The sequence below is a fragment of the Triticum aestivum genome, chromosome 1D (genome assembly GCF_018294505.1).
Source record: "Triticum aestivum cultivar Chinese Spring chromosome 1D, IWGSC CS RefSeq v2.1, whole genome shotgun sequence".
NCBI lineage: Eukaryota > Viridiplantae > Streptophyta > Magnoliopsida > Poales > Poaceae > Triticum > Triticum aestivum.
The window spans coordinates 168,036,781-168,061,275 of NC_057796.1; the positions used below are offsets into that span (position 1 = coordinate 168,036,781).

The following is a 24,495-nucleotide window of genomic DNA, read 5'->3' on the forward strand; positions in this document are numbered from 1 at the left end:
ATAAACAGCTATTACAGGATGGCAAGTAGGAAACATCGTAGCCGTGCATTTCTGTTGATAGGGCATGCATATTCATTCTCTTTCTACAACCTGGATGGCAACTACCATGTTGAACTGGCGGCAACTAACAACATAACATGACGGCAACTACCAACATAGATAGGTGGCAACTATTTTTTTCCCTTCATACGTACTGGCCGAATTTCTCTGTTATGCCCTGCTTTCCCACTGTTTTCAACATTTCCCCCCATCGTTTTTTCGTCCAACTTTTAGTGAATCCTAAACATACTTTCGAGCACCTTCTGGTGGCAACCCAACTTAAGAGCTTAGTTCGAACTTCTGATCACCCATAATTATGAAAGATCAGATGTAGGATACAAGATGGCAACTTTTATATACTTTGCAGGGCAGAGGATAATGCACATGAACGGTCTGATTCATGTGATTTGTAGATCCATGCGACACAAATCTAGTATGTATGTGGTATGTTTTTCCATGACCTTGTGGATCCAGTTGCCATCTACGTGGGAAATCTAGAAGTGAAATTATTGGGGGGAGGAGATAGGAGAACGAGAACTAGATGCAGGATGTTTAACTCACCTTCTGTGTGAGTTCGTCGCCGTGGGTGGGGGGAGGTGGGGCGCTAGCGATCTGATCTGGTTGCCATGGCAAGTAGAGAGGGAAGAGGATGGAGGTAGGGTGGGGGCGCTAGCGATCCGATCTAGTTGCCATTGCAAGTAGAGAAGGAAGACAATGGAGGTAAGGCAAGATTAGCCAATCCGGAGGTTGGAGGCGACGGATGATGGCTACTGTGGCTCGCAGGCGGAGAGGGACGACGACCGAGAGAGGTCCTGCGGGCCACGGGGTCGCTCGCCCGGACGTGTGGATGATCGCGCCGCACACCAGACATGCGGGCTGTGACTGGATGCACCCGGGCATCCTCATGCGGGCGGGACGGTGTCGATGCCGCACGGGACGTGCGGCACATACCCCCTATGTTGTAGGGTGAAACCCTAGGTGGGATCTTTTCACACTTGGAGGGGGAAAAGGGCAAGAACACACAAGAACACAAGAGGAAATCACTCCGACAATTCCCAATAACACATCCACTAGAATAGCATCACAAGATCCACAAGTTCACAAACACAATCAAAGGAAAGATACAATGATAATGTTCATCCCACTCCTTAGAGATGAGGTCTTGATGCTGGTAGTCTACTCCAAGGTGGAGGTCTTGGTTCAACAAGTGGATCCTTTCCTAGGAGGCCTTGATCTCCAAGGGAGGAGGTGAGAAGAGCAAAGCTCACAAATGTCTCATCTAAATCTTTTATATCCCTCTAATGAGCTAGGTGGGGGTACTTATAGTTTAGAGACGAAATAAGAGGGGAGAGGGATACAAGGGCAAACGCCCAAAAAGGCACGCATGCCCTCGGAGGGGTCCGGGTACCTGGGGCAAAGTGGCCCGGGCACCCGGACCGGTCAGAGCCACCCGCTCAGGAAGGACAGGGCACCCGCGGGCGAAGGGGCCGGGCACCCGGCCTGGTCAGGGGCGGTAGGGGAGTGGCCGAGCACCCGGGGCTCCATGTCCGGGCACCCGGGGGGCGGCTGGGAGCATGGGGCCGGGCACCCGGGGCTCAAGGTCGGGCACCCGGGGGTGGCTGGGAGCAGCGCCCAGGGGGGTGCGGGCACCCGGGCCCACAATGGCCGGGCACCTGGGCCTGGCAGGGGCCGCGCCTAGGTTCAGGCCGGGCACCCGAGGCCAAAGTGGTCGGGCACCCGGAGTGTCCAGAGCCTCCCCTCCTTCATCCTTCTCGCTCCTTTCCTCCTTCTCGTTCGTAGGTGCTCGGGTCCTCATGCTAGCCTCTTCATGATCAACACCTTGATATCTGATCATGCATAACACTTCCGTTTGAGGTAGGACCCAAATCTTGTGTGAATTGAGTGGAGCTCGAAGAAGGAGTTCACCTCGTTCTCGATGGCGCGTGCGCGTGCTCTTGTCATCGGTCCTCTCGGTGCTTGTGGTGGTGATGGAGTGTCGTTGCAGATGGACTCGGGATGCTCCGCATCATCTCCCCCCCCTTGGGAGAGATCCGTCCACGGATCATGATCATCATCACCATGGTACTTGGCCAAGTCTTTGACGTTGAAGATGTCGCTAATGTTGTACTTGTCACGTGGAATGTCGATCTTGCAGGCGTTGTCGTTGTAGCGTGCGAGCACCTTGAATGGTCCATCGGCTCTCGGAAGTTGCTTTGACATGCGCTCCTTGGGGAAACGGTCCTTACATAGATGTAACCATACTAGATCACCAGGTCGTAACACCATCAGTGACTTGTTGATGTTGAGCTTGGAGGCAAGTCGTTGTACTTGGCGCTTGATCGTGGAACGTGTTTCTTCATGCATCTTCTTGAGGTAGGTTGCTCTTGCACTAGCGTCTAGGTTTGCTCGTTCTTGAAGCGGTAGAGGAAGGATGTCCAACAACGACAATGGGTTGAAGCCGTAGACAACCTCGAAGGGGGAATTGACGGTGGTATAATGTCTTGCGTGGTTGTAGGCGTCACACACTTAGCAAAAGGAGTAGCAAAAGTCACATCATGCGCATACAAATCTTTGATATGGTCAAATCCAACAACATTCAATTCAAGTTGAGTAATTAACATGCATTTGCGGGAAAGGGCATCCGCCATAACATTTTTTCCCTTAATGTACTTGATCACATAGGGAAAAGATTCAATAAATTCATTCCATTTAGCATGTTGTTTATTCAACTTGGTTTGACCTTTAAGGTACTTAAGTGTCTCATGATCGGTATGCATGACAAACTCATGTGGGCGAAGATAATGCTCCCAAACATGCAACACACGCACTAAAGCATACAATTCTTTGTCATAGATGGGATAATTAAGTTGAGCACTGAAAAGTTTTTCACTAAAATATGCAATGGCTCGCTTTTCTTGCATCAAAACTCCACCAATTCCATTACCACTAGCATCGCAATGAACCTCAAAAGTTTTTTCAAAGTTAGGCAAAGCAAGAATCGGAGCATGAGTAAGCAAGGATTTGAGCTCATCAAATGCGGTAGATTGCAAAGGTCCCCAAACAAAGGGTGCATTCTTCTTACTCAAGGCATGCAACAGTGCGGCAATAGTGCTAAAATCTTTCACAAAGCGACGATAGAAGCCCGCAAGGCCAAGAAAACTATGCACTTGTTGCAAGTTTGTGGGTTGTGGCCAAGTTTTAATTGCTTCAACTTTAGACTCATCAACATGGACACCCTTTGAAGAAACAACGAAACCCAAGAAAACAAGCTTGTCAACACCAAACATGCACTTTTTCATGTTGGTATGAAGACGTTCCTTGCGAAGAGTTTGCAAAACGGCCCTAACATGAGCTACACGATCTTTGATGGATTTTCTAAAAACAAGTATGTCGTCAAAGTAGACCACAACAAATATGTATGGACGAAGCACAAAATGCATAAGACGCATGAAAGTACCGGGAGCTTCGGATAAGCCCATAGGCATAACCAACCATTCATACAAGCCAAATTTAGTTTTGAAAGCGGTTTTCCATTCATCACCTTCTTGTATGCGGATTTGATAGCAACCACTTTTGAGATCAATTTTTGCGAAAATAGTGGCACCGCTAAGCTCATCTAGCATATCATCAAGGTGAGATATGGGATGCCTATATCTAACGGTGATAGCATTGATGGGTCTACAATCGGAGCACATGCGAAAACTACCATCTTGTTTAGGCACAAGGATAACCGGAACGGCACAAGGGCTTAAGCTTTCACGTACATGGTCGTTGTCGATGAGTTGTTGTTGTCGAAGTGCTTCAGCGTCTTGCTCCTCTTGGTGTTGGCGCGCCCGCTCTTCCTCTTGTAGATGTTGGCGTTGCCTTTCTTGTGCTTCCATAAAGGTAGCTTGATTGTGGCGATGGCGATTTTCTTGTGCTCAAAGTTGCTCTTGAGGATCAATGCCGTGAAGAGGATTGCGGTTTGCTTGACGGTCTTGGCACGTAGCTCGTCGAAGAGTGTTTGATGTCGGAGTACTTGAGCCGAAGATGGTGTCCTAGGAGTGCCGAATCGAGTGACTCTGTCTTGAGTAGGACGACGAGGTAGAAGAGCGGTTGACCAACAAAGCCTGAATCTTGTCCATTCTTGCATTGCTCTCTTGTATTTGTTCGTCGAGCTTGTTGTCGAAGTAGTCTCTTGTACGTTGCTCGGAGAGGCGTAGGTCGGTGGCGAGATGGTCGATGCGGTCGCTCATTGCTTGTTGTTCTTGATGCAAAGCTCGTTGTGCACCAAAGAGGTGGCTCTTGGTGACAAAGGAGGTCATGTCGCCGTCTTGCTTGAGGAAGAGTGGATTGGTAGAAGAACTCGGCCTATCCATCATATGAAAGTGGAGGTGAGTAGGAAAATGAGAGAACAAAACCAAAGTTACCTTTTCCGAAGATTGTGAATGAAACAAGTACGATCCCACGTGATGCTATAATAGGAGAATTGGTACCGGGTATTGTTTCTCACACCTACAAGTAAAAGGCTTATGGAGTAGCTCGGTTAGGATGGTGGCAAAAAATTTCAAGCAAATGTTAGTCAAGATATCGATAAGGTTGAGAAGGTTCACAAAATTGCAAGTAAAGCAAATAGATCAAAGCCAAGAATATCACTAGGAACACACGCACAGAAGATAGATGGGATCCGCACAACCAAGGAGTGAGCTCAAAATGTGTAACCACGGAAAATGCTCTTGTTGTGCGAATGCTAGAGAGACGCTAGCTCGATTGCTCAAATGGGCAATATACGCTTGTGGACCAACCTATGAGAGAAACGTGCCGTCTTAAATCCCAACTATGCTATGTATGTGGTGACCAAGATGATATGTCGATGCTCAATGCTATTTCTTACAAGCTCTTTGTTTCTCCTCTTTTGCTTAAAAGCTTTTCTTTCTTTTTTCTTTTTTTTCACTATGCTTGATGCTCGAGCCAAATATGATATGAGACAAGCATGTAAGATATGCACGGGAGAGACTTATGTCACTAAGATGATAACAAGATCACTACAGTGCACAATAGCGTGGCCCGACAATTCTCAACTTGCTAGTCTCGATGGGTAAGTAACGCAAAATGGCTCGGGTTATCAATGCAAAAGCAAGGGTAAGAAGTAAGTGTCGTCGAGGTTACCGTACTTTCTTACGGTTAGCGGTGTCAACGGTGACGATCGTTGGCGAAGATGACTCCGAGGCGATGATGAATGGCGGTGATGTCGATGTCACACGTTCCTAAGTAGCCGAAACACCTTAGGAAACGAAAACCGCAACTCAAAATCGGTCAAATGCGGAAGGTGGGTGTTTTTATGATGATTTTTTATGGAGGCTAATGGTGGTGGTAATGATATATGTGGATGGGGGATGTCAAGAGCTTCCAAACAAGCTAAAGAACACGAAAAACAGACTTTGGGGGTGGAAGTTATGGTCAATATGGTGTTGTTGGTGGGCTGATTCGGGGGGGGGGGGTGCGGGCACCCGGGGGTGGGAGGTGCGGGTGCCCGGGGTGGTCAGCGGGAATTGGCCCGGAGGTGCGGGCACCCGGGGGTTCGGGGTGCGGGCACCCGGTGGTGGTCGATTTGGGCGGAAAATTGTGGGGAAAAGCAAAATTCAGTGGATTTCGTGGTGGGAAGGGTGGGGATTGATGGGTAGGGGCTAGATTCACTTGCCAAACAACAAATCCGTTGACCAAAACAACCAAATATACAAGATCCAACAAATTGCAAGAAAAAATTGAGGCTATTTTTGTGGGGAATTTCGAATTTGGACGAAAAACAACAAAATCAAACTAGCAAATGGGGGGATGGGACTCCAAGATATGAATCAACCTTGCTCATGATACCAAGATTGTCACGACCGGATTTTCGGGATATAAATTCCCAAAAAAACGGCCTTGTGCCCACCAGCCCCAGGATTACTGTTAGCTGGTGAGGCACCAACTTGATACAAGGATTCCAAGCGAGGTACAAAAAATATGTAGTACAAGACCATTTAGGCCTAGGAGTACAACACTTGGTTTCTAGTGGTTGAGGGCGGAAGCGGTTGGGTACATCTGCGTCTATGGGACTCCATTTCCCACAAGAACAGCTGACCAGGATAACTCCTATCTTCGCAAGGCTACAAACGTCAACACGTAGGTTCCGAGGTTTGTCACCGCGATGCTTATCTCCAAGCAAGGAATCTGGCCAAGATAATAGCCAGGGACAAGCCAGTGAGTACGTTTGAATGTACTCGCAAACATTAAGAACACGGGTATAATATATCAAAACATGCTCCGGATTAATTAGATGATCACACGTCTGCCGCGAAATATGCAAAAGACCATGATGCACACATATGGTTAAAAATATTCCAAAATAAAATACTGGGTGCCAAACGAGGGTCTGAATGACTCCTCGAGAGGAAACTGCAAGAATAGTAATACTGGTGCCAAACGAGGGTCTGAATGACTCCTCGAGAGGAAACTGCAAGAATAAAAATGCCGCAGTCGGGCGTCGGGGCGACACCACATAAAGGGCTTATAAAAGATAAATGAACAACAAGCATGCCGCAGTCGGGCGTCTGAGCGACACCACAGAAAGGGCTTATAAGAGAATAATCACAGTGAGTATCCAGGAGGTAGAACCATCCCAGGGATACTCAAAAAGAATACATAATATAAATGGTTAGTCCAGAAATAATTCATATGTGCCATAATCATAAACAATATTTAGTTCAGTCGTTTCTCCATCCGAAAACCGATAATATGGTCTAGTCGAAACGTATCTCCATCCGAATACCGTTACTGAGCTCTGGCTAATTCGTTCTCCATCCGAAAACCGTCACTGAGTTCTAGCTAAACCGTTCTCCATCCGAATACCGTTACTGGTTTCAACTCAGACTGTGGTCTCTACTCAAGAACATGACTATCCAACAGGATATATCCTCTGCAGAGGGAGTACCATTTTCCCACGAGTGACGGGTTTACTTAGTCCATCGGGACTAATTCCGTCTACGGTCTTTTAATTGAAAACATGCCTGACCTGCACACACCAGCTTAACTCACCGGTGTCTGGAATCACCCACGACACCTGCCAAGCAAAACTCTAAGTGGGGAGGCTACAACCTCGACGTAGCATGGGATCAAATTTCTATTCGCGCGCTCTAAGGGGGTGCCCCCCCTCTCGGTCCCAACCGGAAACACCCATGCCCCCTGACCAAGTGGCATGCCTACCGGAGGCCTCCGGTATCTTCCACCATGGCCCCTCTGTACGGTGTGTTCTTTGGTAGGGGTTGACAACTTACTGAACCATACCCTGTCCCCTGCAGGGACAAGTGGTGGTACCAACAAATAAGGAAGCTATTGATCAAGACTCGATCTACAACCGACTCAGGTGGTCCAAGAATCCTCCAACAATATTACCACTAGTGAAATAAATCACCACTCCTCAAGCCTCACCATGCCATGCCGGACATACTCGTCTCGACGAGGGACTAGGGACAAGCTCGTGTCTACCCAAGACCACGACTTTCCCGGCTTCCTACCGGTATGCATGAGGAGCTCACGAGGATGATCCAAATCACTAATGTATCCATTGCTGACCACAACACAACTCCAAAGTGCACTCATGCACGAGACTATATCGATACATAAAGCCAACGCATATACCAAGTCAAAAGGTGTTGTGATCGCACCAGAACACCACAACAAAATATTATGCCAGAGTTCAGAAATGCTTGCCTTCAAGAGTATGCAAGGGATGCACTTTTTGAAAGCTTTCCCTTTCCTCCAAAATCCTATTTTGCAAAATATACAAATAACAAATATTTCAAACACAGTACCAAAAATTGTCTCAAATATTTTTGAAATAAATCTTAAAATAAACTAGATGAAATTTGAGAGAGGTAGGAAAAAGAATAAACTCTTTTGGAGTTTTATTTTAAAAGTTATAGTCAGTCAAAGTTTGGTCAAATCTCTGTTTTTAAATAAAACCAGAAAAGAAAACGATTCAGAAGGAATACGCTTTCGCAGTAGAGGAGACGCACTCGGGAGTTATGCGCCTTCACTTAAATAGAGAGAGGACGGCCGCGCGGGTCACTGACAGTGGGTCCAGGGGGCCCACTGGTCAGGTTTGACCGTTCTTCCCTCCTTCTCCTCTCTTCTACCCGACGGGAGCGGGGCTCCGGCGATCGCCGTCGACGAACGACAGCGCCTCACGGGCATCCAAGGGCGGGGATGGAACGGCCAGACCGAGGCGGTCCTCTGGGTGGTTGTTGGGTCGTCGGAGGTGGAAGGAGTCGCCGGCGGCGAGCTCCGCGGCGGAGAGGGCTACGGTGGTGAAGTGCTTTTTGTGCTCCGGTGGTCTCCGATCGAAGTTGGGTAGCTGGGCAGCTCCGCAAGGACCAAAGGGAGCTACTGGTGGTGTTGGATTGGCGGGGGAAGCTCCGGTTGCGACGAACGGCACTGGATTGTGGCGGCGACCGAACTTGCCGGAGTTGGTGAAGACGGTCCTCTCCGGTCAATCTACTGCTAGGGGAGCTCTACGAGGAGGGTCTGATGTCGCCTGAGTGCTCGGAGGGGCTCGGGGTTCCCTTTAAATAGGCGCTCGAGGCTGGCTCCCGCAGTGGCCGAGGATAAGATCGCCGGCGACCACTTTTCTGTAGTTGCAGGGCATCGTGGCGGCGACGAAAGCGTGCCGACGAGCGGGAGGATAAGCACGGCCTGTGCTCTGGGGCAGCTGGCGTGCGCTGGCGGTTTGGGCGGCGCCGTCCGCGGCGGAATCCGCTGCCGACGCCGGCGTGCTGCCAAGGCGGCGCTGCAGGGTGCCAGGGAGAGCTTGGAGGGTACTGGAGAGAGGGCGAGTGCCTGGCGTGGTTCGGCAGGCGAGCAGGGGCCAGAGATGGGACGCGACGAGGGCGGCAGAGCGGCGTGTCGGCTCAGTGCGCGCGTGCAAAACGTGCGCTCTGGGCGCGCCCAGAGCACGCACGGCAGGTGTTCGACGCAATGCCAGTGTGCTGTGGAGAGCTTGGGCGAGGCTGGCAAAGAACAGAACAAGGGTAGGGGTGGCTAGGAGTTCAGTGGACAAGGTTGTTGGGCCAGTGGAACAAAATCACAGTGCACAAAGAACTCATGCCAAAACAGACTGTGCACACCAGGTGTTCGACAGAATGCCAAAAGCACTTAGGCAACTCTTGGAGTGGCCAAAATCCCCAGATCAGGGTCTCTTTAGATGCAGGAGATGATGGTAAGATCACTTGGTCAAAACCAGGAACTTGTTAGTGCAAGTTTTGCAAAACTCCAGTTTTGGACAGAAAGAAAAAGGGTTTAAAGCATGCACTTCAAAACCTCCAATGAGCCCAATCTCCTGGACTTAAGAGTTTGGTAGGGAGGGCTACAAGTAGGAAAAAGCTCAGGGTTACTAGAGCAAAGGAAATAAGGTTGCAGTACAAATCACCAATTTGGACCAGAATGCAAAAGAGGTTGATCCACTCAATTTTTTCAAAGAACATCACTGGGTTTTTGCTTGAAGATGAATTGTATGCATCCACTGACATCTCCAACACTTGGAAGAATTTTTAAAGAAATATTTAAATGGGTTGTAGTGCAAAAATGCCTACTGGACCAGATTGGAAAAGTTGGTGTAGAGCTCAAAATCTCCAATGGCCAGAAGGTATTTTTGCATAAAAGTGATGTGGAACCATCACATGACATCCCAAAATTTTGGTGGAAATTTTAAATGCATTTGTCAAATGGTTGTAGTGCAAACAGGCTCCAAATGTAAAAGAAATCATTTTAAAGGAAGAAAGCTTTGAGGAAAAATAAATCTTGCAAAATTTAAATCCACTGATGAGGAATTGTTTTATAAAAGAGAGCAATCAAGTCCAACAATACCTTTGAAGGTTTTTCCCACTTGAAGCAAAAATCCAGAATCACAAAAGGTAAAACTTGACAATTGGAAAAAGTTTTATTTCCTGGCAACATTTTAATAAATAAAACAAGGCCGAAATTTTGGGGTGTCACAAAGATGTTGTAGGGTGAAACCCTAGGTGGGATCTTTTCACACTTGGAGGGGGAAAAGGGCAAGAACACAAGAGAAAATCACTCCAACAATTCCCAATGAGACATCCACTAGAATAGCATCACAAGATCCACAAGTTCACAAAACACAATCAAAGGAAAGATACAATGATAATGTTCATCCCACTCCTTAGAGATGAGGGCTTGATGGTGTTAGTCTACTCCAAGGTGGAGGTCTTGAGTCCATATGTGGATCCTCTCCTAGGAGGCCTTAATCTCCAAGGGAGGAGGTGAGAAGAGCAAAACTCACAAATGTCTCATCTAAATCTTTTCTATCCCTCTAATGAGCTAGGTGGGGGTACTTATAGTTTAGAGGCGAAATAAGAGGGGAAGAGGGATACAAGGGTAAACACCCAAAAAGGCACGCAGGCCCTCGGAGGGGTCCGGGCACCTGGGGCAAAGTGGCCCGGGCACCCGGACCGGTCAGAGCCACCCGCTCAGGAAGGACAGGGCACCCGGGGGCGAAGGGGCCGGGCACCCGGCCTGGTCAGGGGGCCGACAGGGGAGTGGCCGGGCACCCGGGGCTCCATGTCCAGGTACCCGGGGGGGGGGGGGAGCGGGCTGGGAGCAGGGGCCGGGCACCCAGGGGTGGTTGGGAGCAGCGCCCGGGGGTGCCGGCACCCGGGCCCACCATGGCCGGGCACCCGGGGCTTGCAGGGGCCGCGCACCCGGGGGCAAAGTGACCGGACACCCGGAGTGTCCAGAGTCTCCCTTCCTTCATCCTTCTCGCTCCTTTCCTCCTTCTTCTCGTCCGTAGTTGCTCGGGTCCTCGTGCTAACCTTCCGTTTAAGGTAGGACCCAACTCTCGTGTGAATTTGAGTGGAGCTCGAAGAAGGAGTTCACCTCATTCTGGATGGCGCGTGCACGTGCTCTTGTCATTGGTCCTCTCGGTGCTTGCGGTGGTGATGAAGTGTCGTTACAGATGGACTTGGAATGCTCCCCATCATCCTAAATGCCATACGTGTAGTGGATATCGGTGTCAAAAAAGAATTCACTGGTTTGAGAGGCCCGGTAGGCCTACCTCACGAGACGACGTCGTCGCTATCACCGCGTAGTTTCGGACGCCAAATGAGACGGCCCAGCGTCGTTGCCCCGTCGTCCCGTCCCCAAACCAAACCAATCCCGATTACCCAAACGCAACGAACCCACCGCGGCGGCCAGGCGCCTCCGTCCTCAATTCCCAGCGCAACCGAGAGAAACACGGAAGCGGACGCCGGGGCACGCTCGCCTGGGAGGCCACCATGGACATGGACAGCGTGGAGTGCCTCTCCCTCCCGGACGCCTCCATGGACGTAGACGACGTCGACAGCCACCAGCACCAGCAGCACCACCACAGCATCCCGATCCATCCCGTGCACCTCGCCGCTAACGGGGGCGTCGGAGGACGCGCGTTCGCGAAGATGAATGCCGGGGGCGCGGCCGCGGCCGGGGGAGTGGGTGCTACCGCGGCCGCCGCCGGCGGGCCACCGGCGACCAGCGTACACGAATTGCTCGAGTGTCCTGTCTGCACCAACTCCATGTTCCCGCCCATCCACCAGGTAGGTGCTCTTCGTGGCACTCCGCGTTCCCTGATTTGGGGGTGGCTTGTCTACGCTTCTCGATTTGAGATGAGTATGCGTGTGGGTTTGAGTCTAGAACTGGATCCGGTGGCTGTGATTAGGGTATTCAGGTGCACAAAGGTTGGTCTTTATGCTAATTTTGATGGGATCGAATTAGACTCGCGTATTCTAGCGGAATCGTTTAGCTGGAATGGGGATTTTTGCTCCCTGTAGGGATTGGGTGATTGTGATTCGAAATGGGCACATATACGGATTTTTGTTAGGTTTTGTGTTGATTTGCTCCCTTCCATGCACATATTGAATTGACACATATCTTCTGTTTTGGATCTGAGTCGAGCTATTAGTGTGTGGAGTCTTTCCCTATCTACGAATTAATTGTATTATTTAGGGGGTAAATTTTTTTTTTTGCTTTCGCAAGCTCCAAATACTTTGGAATAGTGGAGCATTTTTTTGGTTTTATTTGCCGCTTAACTTGTTCTTTTTCTTTTGATTTACTGTTTAGCTTGTTGTTGCCGATCATTTGTCTTGTTGCTGCTTTTAGTAACCTTTGGTACTTCTAGTTTCTTGGACTGTATGCAACCGAGAGCAATTCTTGATCCAGTGAGAGAAATTGTTGATCCAGTCGCTTAGGTAGTATGATGAGGAATACTAGATGAAAAAAAAAATATCGTGTCAGATTTGTTTGGCTACTTCTAAATGCTTCCACTCTAGTGTGGTGTTTCTTTTCTTTTCTTTCTACTCTACCTGCTGCTTCTAGAGTTCTCTAGTTATAAGTAGCTGTGAGTAGAATGGTGAATCCTAAATAATGTTTTCTAGAGTGTTCCAGCTATAAGTAGAAGTATGTGAAGGCTTCCCAAAGCCCTATAAATAGAGGTCCTCACCTCTATTTTGTAACCCAGACTATGTACCCACTACCTATAATAGAGCTTGTTGTTCTTACCTAAGATCTTGGAGTAGATCTTGTGCTCTAGGAGTTCTGGATTGAATTCTTGCTGCCATATTGGCCTACATTGGCCTCTAGAGCGATATCTAGCGCAACACGTTGAAGTTGTTCCTTCAACACTTGTGCTGTACACATTGTAGCAGCAAAATGGAGTTGCTCCTCCACAACCTTTGTGCTGCTTCAGGTGGTACCAGAGCCTCGTTGATCCATACTAGTTCTTGCTGTCCCCTTCGAGAGCAAGCTGCAGCAAGCAATGGAGCAATTGGAGAAAAGGATGGATGCTGCAGAACAACAAATCAAAGAGCTGCGTGAAGATCTTAATCGGAGATTTGATCAGCTGGTTGAGATGATAAGAAAGGGTGTTCCCCCTGCTACCAATGAAGGAGATTCATCTAAAGAAGAAGAAGATGTTCATCAAAGAAGAATGAGAGGTAATCTTGGAGCAAGACCGTCACAACAACGTGCTTTTCAATGTGCTTCAAGAAGGCCAATTTATGTTGAAACTTCTGAAGGTGAAGAATATGATGAAGCCCTTGAAGAAGCTGATGTCTATGCATATTGGAGAGTACCCAACCTTACATATGCAAGGGATACATACAAGGTGAAAGATGAGATCCCAACTTTTAATGAAAATGTTGATATTGAAGGGTGCCTAGATTGGTTATATGAAGTGTAGACTTTCTTTGAGGTCATGGAGGTTCCGGAAGATCGTAGAGTTCCTTTGGTCGCATACAAGCTGAAAGGAGGAGCCGGTGCATGATGGCATCGCATTCAAAAAGAGCGCAGGCTGAGAGGAGAACCTCGTGTGAGAACTTGACGGCAAATGAAAAGTCTCTTGAAAGGGAAATTTTTGCCCGCTGATTAAGACCAGATCCTATTTATCCAATTTCAAAATTGTGCTGAAGGAAATAGGACTGTTTCAGACTACACAGGGGAGTTTCTACGACTACAAGTGAGGTGCAACCTTGTTGAAACTGAAGATCAACAAGTTGCAAGGTACATCAATGGTCTCAATGATGCTATTCAAGATCGATTGATGATGCAACAAATTTGGTCCGTTGATCAAGCACAAGATCACCAAAGAGCTAGCTATGGACAGGGGTGCGTGGAAGCTTGCTATCCATGTGCCAGAGCCATGAGTTGGTTGCGAGATCTTATGTGTTTCACCTCTAGCCTACCCCAACTTGCTTGGGACTAAAGGCTTTGTTGTTGTTGTTGTTGATCAAGCACAAGCTCTAGCCTTAAAGGCCGAGAGGTTTGTGAGGATGAGAAATACAACTAAGGCTCCATATCCTCATATCGAAGGCTCATCTAGGAGCCAACCTAATAGAGTGGAAGAAAGACCACTCCACCAAAGACAAAACAACTCATCCCGAAGCAAACTAGAGGCAGTTGTAAGGCAAATGAAGGCCCAAAATGCTATAAATGTGGTAAAGAGGGACACATATCCAGCAGTTGCCCACTAAGGAAATTTGTTAACACGACTATCCATGATGGTGAAGGCGATGAGGAAGAATACTGAATACGAATCTGAAGATGTAGACGGACAAGAGGTTTGTCAAGAAGAAGGTGAAGAGGTGGTATCTGTGATCCAGCATCTCCTATGTTCCGCACCACAACCCGATGACACACAACAGAAGAAAATATTTGAGAGCAAATGCACGGTGAATGGCAGGGTATGCAAACTAGTGATTGACAGTTGCAGCTGCGAGAATCTTATCTCCCAGAAGTTGGTGGACCATTTAAAGCTTGAAACCCATGATCATCCAAATCCCTACACTATTGGATGGATCAAGAAAGGAGTGAATATGAGGATCACCAAACAATGCAACCTGCCACTTTCTTTGGATAAGCATTATTGCTCAAATGTGTTGCGTGATGTGGTTGACATGGATGCCAGCCATGTTCTTTTTGGGAGACCTTGGCAATTTGATGTGGATACTACACACGAGGGCAAGGAAAATTCTTACCCTTTCATTTGGAACAAGAGAAAGATCATTATTCTACCAAACAAAACTAATGGTAATATATCTAAGGACGAGGGGAAAAGTATGTTAACTATCTCCCACACCTCTAATGAGTTTATGGAAGACTTGAAGGAGGCAGATTTATGTGCTGCACTTATTATAAAAGGAGAAGAGCACCCGACTGTTGAAATTCCAGCAAAGGTACGTGGCTTATTAGCAGAATTTCATAACATACTTGGGGAGCCACAAGGCCTACCACCGATGAGAGGAATTCAACATAGAATTGACTTAATTCCGGGAGCAAGTCTTCCTAATCTTCCACACTATCGAATGAGCCCAAAGGAGCATGATATATTGAAGGAGAAAGTGGAGGAATTGCTGCAAAAGGGGCACATTCGAGAAAGTATTAGCCCACGTGCTGTACCAGCCCTACTCGCGCCAAAGAAAGATGGATCTTGGCGCATGTGTATGGACAGTAGAGCCATTAACAAGATCACCGTAAGGTATAGATTCCCGATTCCCCGTCTGGATGATATGTTGGATCAGCTTAGTGGAGCAAGAGTGTTCACAAAGCTAGATTTAAGAAGTGGATATCATCAAATCCGTATAAGACCCGGGGATGAACGGAAAACCGCCTTCGAGACAAAGGAAGGGTTGTTTGAATGGCTAGTCATGCCATTTGGACTCTCAAATGCACCAAGTACCTTTATGCACTTAATGAATCAAGTCCTTCGACCCTTCTTATCCCACTTTGTTGTGGTCTATTTCGATGACATCTTGATCTATAGCAAGGATGAGGATGAACACTTTGATCACATTCGGAAGGCGCTAGAAGTACTAAGGGAAAATGAGCTCTACGTCAACTTGAAGAAATGTGTTCTCTTGTAAACACAGCTTCTTTTCCTAGGATTCGTCATAACATGTGACGACATTCATGTTGATGATTCTAAGGTTGAAGCAATCCAAGAATGGCCAACTCCGAAGACCATTTTTGAGGTAAGAAGTTTTCATGGCCTTGCAACTTTTTATAGGCGATTTGTGAAGAATTTCAGCACTATCATGGCACCAGTTACCGAGTGTTTGAAGAAAGGAAAGTTCCAATGGACAGAAGCAGCTGAAGCTAGTTTCAATGAGATTAAACAAAAACTATCACAAGCTCTTGTCTTGGTGCTACCTGATTTCAACAAGACTTTTGAGTTGGAGTGTGATGCAAGTGGAGTAGGCATTGGAGCTGTCCTATCTCAAGAAAGGAAGCCCATTGCTTTCTTTAGTGAGAAGTTAAGTGAAGCTAGACAGAAATGGAGTACCTATCAGCAAGAATTATATGCCGTTTTCAGAGCGTTGAAAACTTGGGAAGTCTATTTGCTGCCTAAAGAGTTCATTGTTTATAGCGACCATCAATCCTTGAAGCATTTTAGAAATCAAAAGCATGTTGACCACATGCTAGCAAGATGGGCAGCATATTTGGAGAGGTTTAACTATCTTATCGTGCATAAATTTGGACTAACTAACAGAGTGGCCGATGCTTTGAGTCGCCGTGCATGCCTCTTGACTTCTTTTGAAGCTGAACTTCCGGGCATGGATCAAATAAAGGAGTTGTATGAGGGTGACGAAGACTTTGGCCATGTTTGGGTAAAAGCACGCAAGGGGCCAACCATTAGGTGATGACTATTTGATGCAAGATGGATATCTCTTCAAAAATGATCGTTTGTGCATTTCAAGAGGTTCTCTACGCGACAAGCTGGTTAGAGAGCTCCATTCAAGTGATCTTAGTGGCCATGTTGGACGGGACAAGACTATCGCTAGCCTGGAAGCTCGCTACTTTTGGCCACAACTAAAGAGAGATGCTGGAAAGTTTGTTCAGCGATGCCCTATATGTCAAACCTGCAAAGGCCAAGTCCAGAACACAGGGTTATACATGCCTTTGCCTGTTCCTGTCGCTCTATGGGAGGACATCTCTATGGACTTTGTCTTGGGCTTGCCAAGAACAAGACGAGGAAGTGATGCTGTATTCTCTAAGATGGCTCATTTCATCCCATGCTGCAAGACAACGGATGCTCATCATGTGGCAAACCTATTCTTTAGAGAAGTGGTCAGACTTCATGGAGTACCAAGGTCCATCGTCTCAGACCGTGATAACAAGTTTCTTGCTGCATTTTGGCTCACTTTGTGGAAGCAATTCAACACTGAATTTGAAATTTTCTAGCACTGCTCATCCACAAACAGATGGACAAACGGAAGTCGTGAACAAGTTTTTGTGTAATCTGATCCGTTGCATTTGTGGAGAAAGAAAGAGACAATGGGACTTGGCCCCATCTCTTGCAGAGTTCTACAATAACTCCAAGCATAGATCCACAGGAAGGAGCCCTTTTTCCATTGTCTACACTAAAGTTCCAACACATGTGGTAGACCTGGTGAAGCTACCATCAAGGGGAAACTCAAAATCAGCATTGTCCTTTGCTGATAATTACACCGAGTTATTTGAAGAGATTCGTGGTGTTCTGGAAGCACAAAATTAGAAATATAAACAACTTGCTGATTGCAAAAGGAGGCCAAAATCATTCCAAGTTGGTGATAAGGTGATGGTCTACCTTCGAAAAGAGAGGCTGCCTTTAGGTGTTAAGGGGAAGCTTAGGCAGCGAAGGTATGGGCCCTTCTCTATCATGAGGAAGATAAATGATAATGCTTATGTGATAGATCTTCCAAGCAACATGGGCATATCCAACACTTTCAATGTTGCGGACTTGACTCTATCATCCAGAAGAAGCGCTCTATGAAGATAACTCGAGGGCGAGTTCCAAACAACCAGAGGAGAATGATGAGGAACACTAGATGAAAAAAAAATCGTGTGTCAGATTTGTTTGGCTACTTCTAGATGCTTCCACTCTAGTGTAGTGTTTCTTTTCTTTCTACCCTACCTGCTATTTCTAGAGTTCTCTAGTTATAAGTAGCCGTGAGTAGAATGGTGAATCCTAAATAATGTTTTCTAGAGTGTTCCAGCTATAAGTAGAAGTATGTGAAGGCTTCCCAAAGCCCTATAAATAGAGGTCCCCACCTCTACTTTGTAACCCAGACTATGTACCCACTACCTATAATAGAACTTGTTGTTCTTATCTAAGATCTTGGAGTAGATCTTGTGCTCTAGGAGTTCTGGATTGAACTCTTGCTGCCATATCAGCCTACATTCGCCTCTAGAGCTCTATCTAGCGCAACACGTTGAAGTTGTTCCTTCAACACTTGTGCTGTACACATTGTAGCAACAAAGTGGAGTTGCTCCTCCACAACCTTTGTGCTGCTTCATAGTACGTAGAGGATCCTCTGTTGGATCACTCTTGTAGTATTTGGTTGTGAGCTAGTATAGTATTCTTTTACTCCACTGACTTTTCAGTACCGTGTTTGGTCTTGCATCCATTTCAGTATTCTTGATAGGTTGTGTCTTCTCTGCTTGTTTTGGATGAAATTGCCCTTTGCAGTTATAATATAGTCCTTCCCTTTCTAGTTCACCAGAGTGGATTAGTACAAATAGGAAATAGTGGTTGTTGTAGCAATGACTCCTGCCATACTTGAGGTCCCATACTTGAGGCACACCACCTAGGCAGTCAACACAAGTCAAGATGGTCAACAATAGTCCAAGCAAGACACCCCGGTCAACAAAAGTCCAAGCAAGCCTTCGTGGTCAACAAGTCAGAGAAAGGAGACCACATAAAAGAATAAGTCAAAGATGAAGACAAAGAAGCAAAGAAGGCCAAGCCCAAGCAAGAAGGCCTTTCTATGGTAGAGAAAATCTCCTCCTAATTGGGCCTCCACCCCTCCTAGCCCAACTAGGAGCACATGGGCCAAAGGATGGAAAATTACCTAGTTCAACCCTAAAGGGTAGTCGTCAGTTGTCAAAGACACCTAGCTATATAAGCCCCCTATGGGCATGTAAGATCACTCACTCCCATTTGAATAAACTCAAGAGAAGGGTCACTCTCCCCTTCCAAGCTCCTTCAGGAGAGCAAAGAAGGTCGAGACTCGGAGTCCGAGGGACCTTAAAGGCCCGGACTAGTTGGGAGCCGTGGGACTCTGGAAGCGGTGACACTCTCAAGTGTTCCTTGCGTCGGGCACCACTCTTGATGACCCTTCCATAGGACGTAGGTCGTGCTCCTATGAGGCGACTGAACCTACTTAAAAAACATCCTTGTGTCACTTTGTCGAGTGTACAACGACCTTCGCTATAGGGCCGAATGCAACCCCACCTACTAATCTCTAACCACGTTGCTAAGGGTGCCTCTAGTGGAAAGTTGATTCTTGAACATCAACGGTGGCAATTTGTAGGATCAGGTTATCGACTAGAGGGGGGGGGGGAGTGAATGGAAGATTTTAACAATTTCTTTGGAAAGCAAACTTCTCCAAAGAATAACAGCGTAAACAGAACTTCGCAAGTACTGAATAGAGGAGTAGCTAAACAAAAATAGACAATAACTTAGAAGTATGCGAGGCAAAACTAGTAAGCTAGAGACACAGACATGCTAGCTAGAAGAATAACTAAGTAGTACAGGAAAAGAAGTCTTAACAAATAGACAAATACACTTCAGCATAGCGAAATAGAGTACAAAGCTAAGCATGAAGTTGGGCAGCGGATAAACAGAAAGTACTTACAAATGTCTTTGCAACAATCACGGATAATGAAGAAAGGGTAGAACTTCGTCACAGAGGCAATTACAATCCATTGCTCGGCGAAGACACATAGATGTGTTACCCCAGTTCAAACTGGTCGCACAGTTCCACGTCTGGACTGGAGAGGCTGCACCACAACTCTGAGAACACTAAATCCTTGTCTTGTTCTTCCTGAGCTAAGTTCCTTGGAACTCGCCTAGTCACTTGAGGTAGATCTTGAGGGGATGTCCGGACCTTCACAGACTTGTTCTTAGGCGAATACACAATCTGGATGTTCTTGAATAGACGTCTAACCGTCTAGAGGATGCACAATCCTCAATAGTAAAAAGCTCAAGTTAGGCCTCGATCAAATTCTTCAGTGATGCTCAATTACTTTATGTTCTTAGGCTCCGGGTTTTTCCTCACTTAGGATTATCACTCAAATCTTCAGGAAGATGGGTTGCTCAAACAATCACTTTTTAATTTGCTCACGGTGCAACGAACCACCAATTGTTGAGGTAGGGGGCTATTTATAGCCGAGGGTGGCAACCAAGGGCTGATATGATCGTTGGAGGCGCACTCACAACGACGACACGACAAGTGGCTATTGATCGAATTTGAAGTCAGACACACGTGGACGGCTTGCGGGGCAAGACATCCATCTCCTCAACTGGTTTGTGGGGCAAGACATTCAACTCCTCAATGAAGACATTTGGCTCTGATGTCCTGAAGACATTGAGGCTAAATAGCTCGCCTGAAAGGAGATTCCAAAGTCTTCTCAGAAGATATTCAACAAACACTTTGTACATTTGAGACTTCTAGATTGAATAAGCAGCTGCTACTTCCTCAACGAATAACAACAATGCAACCCACGCGACATTAGGCGAGCCCTTTGGAACTGCCAAACATGTTTACATGCTTAAGGACTTCCTTGTAGACAATATTCCTTGTCTTTGTTCCTCGATTCCTAGTAGACTTGCACTGCCAGCCCTTGTCTCTCTATGACAGCGAGTATCTTGATGTTTCTTCTTGCTGTTGCTCTAGAAAGCGCCACATACAACTGACCGTGAGAGAACACCGGATGAGGTAGATACACGCCGATGTTAGGAATAGTCTGCCCTTGTGCCTTGTTGATTGTCATGGCAAAGCTAAGCCTGGCTGGGGACTGTTTTCTCTTGAAGCGGAAAGGGAACAACTCATCGTCTGAGGGGCATAGGGGTATCCGAGGCAAGAACACCCTCTTTCCAGCATGTTGTCCTAGCACTATCTCGGCATTCATAGCGTTTCTTTGGAACCCCCCGTACCACCAGCCTCGTTCGATTGCATCGTCCGTTTGCTGGGTCAATGTTTTGTAGTAGTACAACTGGACAGTTCAACTTTAGCTTGAGAATATGTGGCGGTAGCCCGTTGGAAGTAAGCGAGTTCAAGAACTCAGAGGGGTAGTAGTTGTATGGATCATCCTCCGCGTGGTCAAAGCTGTGATATATCATCTCTTGACCTGGGAAGTGTTCGATCATCCTCATGTTTATCCTATCAACATTCTCGTTCCTAGTCATCAGTATCGCCCTTGTGGTAATATAAGTAGGATCGGTTTGGTTCTCATCTAGATCATGGTAGACGTGTTCAATCAGCATGTCAATGTCAGTGTCCTTCCCTGTGCAGGGCACACAAATATCCTCTGGAAGTTGTACATTATTTTCTTCATCGTTCTCCTCCGTGCCATTCCCTATGCGCATGAGGAATTCCGCAAACCATGGATCGTTGTCGGCTCTCATGTTACGAACAAGGCGTAGTTGTTGCATACTTTCCCATAGATAGGACATACGCAAGGTCGCGTCAGTTATCTGCGGCCTTGTCCCCTTCCGCACAACTGGAAGCACTTGCCTAAAGTCACCTCCAAACACGACAGTCTTTCCTCCAAAGCATGTCATATCGGCCCATGATATCACACATGCTATTGTCTAGTGCTTCAACAGCTTGCCGCTTCATCCCATATTATGAGAGATGTCATCCGAAGTAGCTTGGCCGTGCCACTTTGTTTTGTAATCTGCATATCGCACCTTCTTCAATGTTAAGGGGGATTTTAAACCTTGAATGAGCAGTCCTGCCTCCAGGCATGATGGAAGCGGCAACACCGGATGTTGCGGTTGCCACAACTATCTTGCCCTCGCTTCGGATTCTCGTGAGCAATGCTTTGTACAAGAAAGTCTTCCCTGTGCCTCCTGGGCCGTCAACGAAGAAGATGCCTCCGTTGCCACTATCGACAACTCCCAAAATCTCATCAAAGGCGGACCTTTGCTCTGGGTTGAGGGAGGATGCCAGACAAGTATGCTCATGGTCTACCTCAATCATGGCTTCTTCAATGATTTCTCTAACCTCTCCAGCAGTAGTGTCATATGACTCGTCGATCTTGGGAAGAGGGAATGATGCTATATCTTTCCCCATTGATTCCAACATGTTCTTGATATCATGCAGCACCATCTGCTCTATTGTGTGTGGGCACGTTTGTGAACACTGATAGTCATCCGACATCGCCTCCAGGTGCCTATCCCATAACCCACGCACATCGCTAGGCTCACAGAATACCAAGATTGTCGCTGTCGACGTTCTGGGAACGGGGGTCCCCAGACTTGCCTGCCTGCGGCCCACGGCATGGCTAAGTCAGCGGGCCGTACGGCCCATCTTCATCAACAAGGCATCCAAGACCCTCGCGAGGGGCCAAGCCTCGCGAGGCGGACGACGCAAGACCTCCTCAGGAGTGGCCTAGCCAGGTAGGCTCACGAAGAGCGGAGATATCAAGGAGGGGCAAACCTCACGAGGCTCTCGTGACGTGAGCCATGACGACCGGCACCAGGCGGGCGCCAGCGCGCGCAGCGTCCTTGTTTCCTCTTTGGTGCTAAGAAGGCTAGCGCAGGCGAGGAGTACCGAGGCATCAGGCAAAGGTTGCTATATCGGTGCAACGAGACCGAGACCAGGAGGATGGCAAGACAGAGGTCATCATGGAGCCCAAGACGGCGTCACCACCAGAGCCTTTCGCAGGCGAAGACCACTTTTGTCAGGATAGCTTGTACTAGCTGTCCCCCTTCAAATTTGCCCGCCGTTGTTGGCTCCCTCCCCGCTCAATATTTGGGAAGAGGACCAGGGCCTATATAAGTAGAGCTAGCCACCACAGTAGAGGCATCGAGTCCTCACCCGCACAAGTTTGACAAGCAAAAGAACGCCCCGACCTCATGAGGCTGTTCTTCCCCTTGTACTGTTCATCATCAGCCCAAGAGGCAATCCACCATCACACACACTGGAGTAGGGTGTTACACCACAACGGTGGCCCGAACCAGTATAAATCTCGTGTTTTTCTGTGTTGCGAGTTCGTCGAGTTCGTCCGCGAGATCTTAGTGAGCTAGGGCGAAGATCAGTTGGAGGGAAGGACTTCGCGCACACCCCAGAGTTCGAACCTTAAGGGTTTGCCGGAACCCCACATCCGACATTTGGCGCGCCAGGTAGGGGGGCACTGTAGCTTCCCTCTCGTCGATCCGTCGCTCCGTCGTCTCCATGGTGGACGCTTGCCGTGCTTGAGCTGAGCGTCGGGCTGCCCTCACCGCCCGCGTTGCTCAGACGGCTCCCGTCGGCGGGCTACCTCATCGTTCTCCGTCTCCCGCCGCCAACGCTGCCACCGGCCCGGCGGGGAACGAGCAGCAGGCGTCCTCGCTGCTTGATCCCGGCCGGTTCTTCGTCTCATGCTCGCCGCGCTCCCATGGAGGCGCGGGCCGCGCTCCTCGCGGCGAACGAGCTCCTGCGCTACCGCCCAGTCGACGACCTCTACGAGTGGCTCGACCACGTCGCCGAGCTCGTCCGCGCCGCAGGGGGCTGCCCGGCGCCGTTCCTCTCTCTGCCTCACCCTCCGCCAGCCACGGGCGACGAGGCTCATGGCGCGCCTCCACCACCTCTGCCCCAAGACGGTGCCTTGGCACCAAGGCGTGCGGCCCCGCGGCGTGATCCACCACGCACGGTGCTCGCGCGCGAAGAGAGAAGCTGCCAAGAAATCCCACGGCCGCGAGAAGCTGCACCCGCGCTCCCCAAGCCGCCTCGTCAAGACCGCGCACCGTCCGCAGCGGCGCTGCGCGGACCTCATCAAGACCAAGCTCCACCTCCGAAGCGGGCCCTGGCAACCACGGCCGGTTGCCGCGTCTTCACCCCCGAGCTGCGTAGTGTCGCCTGGCAGGCAAGTTTAAGCCGGATCTGCCTCCCCACTACGACTGCACCGCCGATCCCGCGGAGTTCCTGCAGCTCTACGAGCTGAGCATCGAAGCAGCCAACGGCGATGAGAAAGTCATGGCGAACTGGTTTCCCATGGCTCTCAAGGATGGTGCCCGCTCCTGGCTCCTGAACCTGCAGCACGGCTCGATCTCCTCCTGGGACGAGATGCGCGAGCGCTTCGTCGCCAACTTCCAAGGCACCCGCGACCGCTCGCCGGCCGCGGGCGACCTGCGCCGCATCAAGCAACAGCCAGGGGAGACCCTCCAGAAGTACATCCAACGCTTCAACAACACTCGCCTCAAGATCCCCAAGGTCACGGACGAGGCCATCATCTCCGCGTTCTCGGACGGCGTCCGTGACGTCAAGATGAAGGAAGAGCTCGCTATCCATGAGGAGCTGTGCACATCTCAGGAGCTGTTCAACCTGGCGACCAAGTGTGCAAGAGCTGAGGAGGGGCGCCTTTCCCTCCTCGAGCTGCCAGCCGCGGGCACAGAGGAGAAGAAAGCCAAGGCCAAGGACGTGAAGCGCAAGGAAGCGGCAGTGCTCGCAGCGGAGCCCGACACCAAGCGGGGCAGAGATCAGCCCGAGTCATCCAAGAACAGCCGACCGTTCTGCGCTTTCCACAACCTAAACACCCACAACACCAGTGATTGTCAAGAGCTCAGAGCCATACGAGAAGGACGCTTCGGTCGACGCCCCGAGCGTAGCGACCGGGGCTACGACCGTGGAGGAGGACGTGGAGGCGGACGCTGGGACGTCCGTGGCCCGCGCCAGGAGTGGCGCGACAGGCCTCGTGAGGACCGCTGGCAGGACCATCCTCGCGAGGGCGCCTGGAGGGACCAGCCTCGTCAGGATCGCCCTCAGGGCAACGCCGGTCTTCCCCCGCTGCCGCCACCACCAAGAAGGAACAACGATCACCATCAGGACGAGGGGGCTGGGGGCTTCCAGGAGCTGCGTGCAATCGCCTGCATCTTGGGCGGCGCGTAGGCCCCAGCCTCTGAACGCATCTTCAAACAGTTCGCTCGAG

The 24,495-nt window shown here is 48.9% G+C and overlaps 1 protein-coding gene across 1 annotated transcript in view; it reads left to right on the forward strand.

Annotated features, from left to right (window-relative positions):
* The first annotated feature begins 11,183 nt into the window (after positions 1-11,183).
* Positions 11,184-24,495, forward strand: part of LOC123180859 (E3 ubiquitin-protein ligase SINAT5) — a 29,467-nt gene continuing 16,155 nt past the window's right edge. The window contains exon 1 of the mRNA XM_044593028.1: positions 11,184-11,645. Within this exon, the coding sequence (XP_044448963.1) occupies positions 11,349-11,645 (297 nt within the window). The 5' untranslated portion in view covers positions 11,184-11,348. The remainder of the gene's footprint in view (positions 11,646-24,495) is intronic.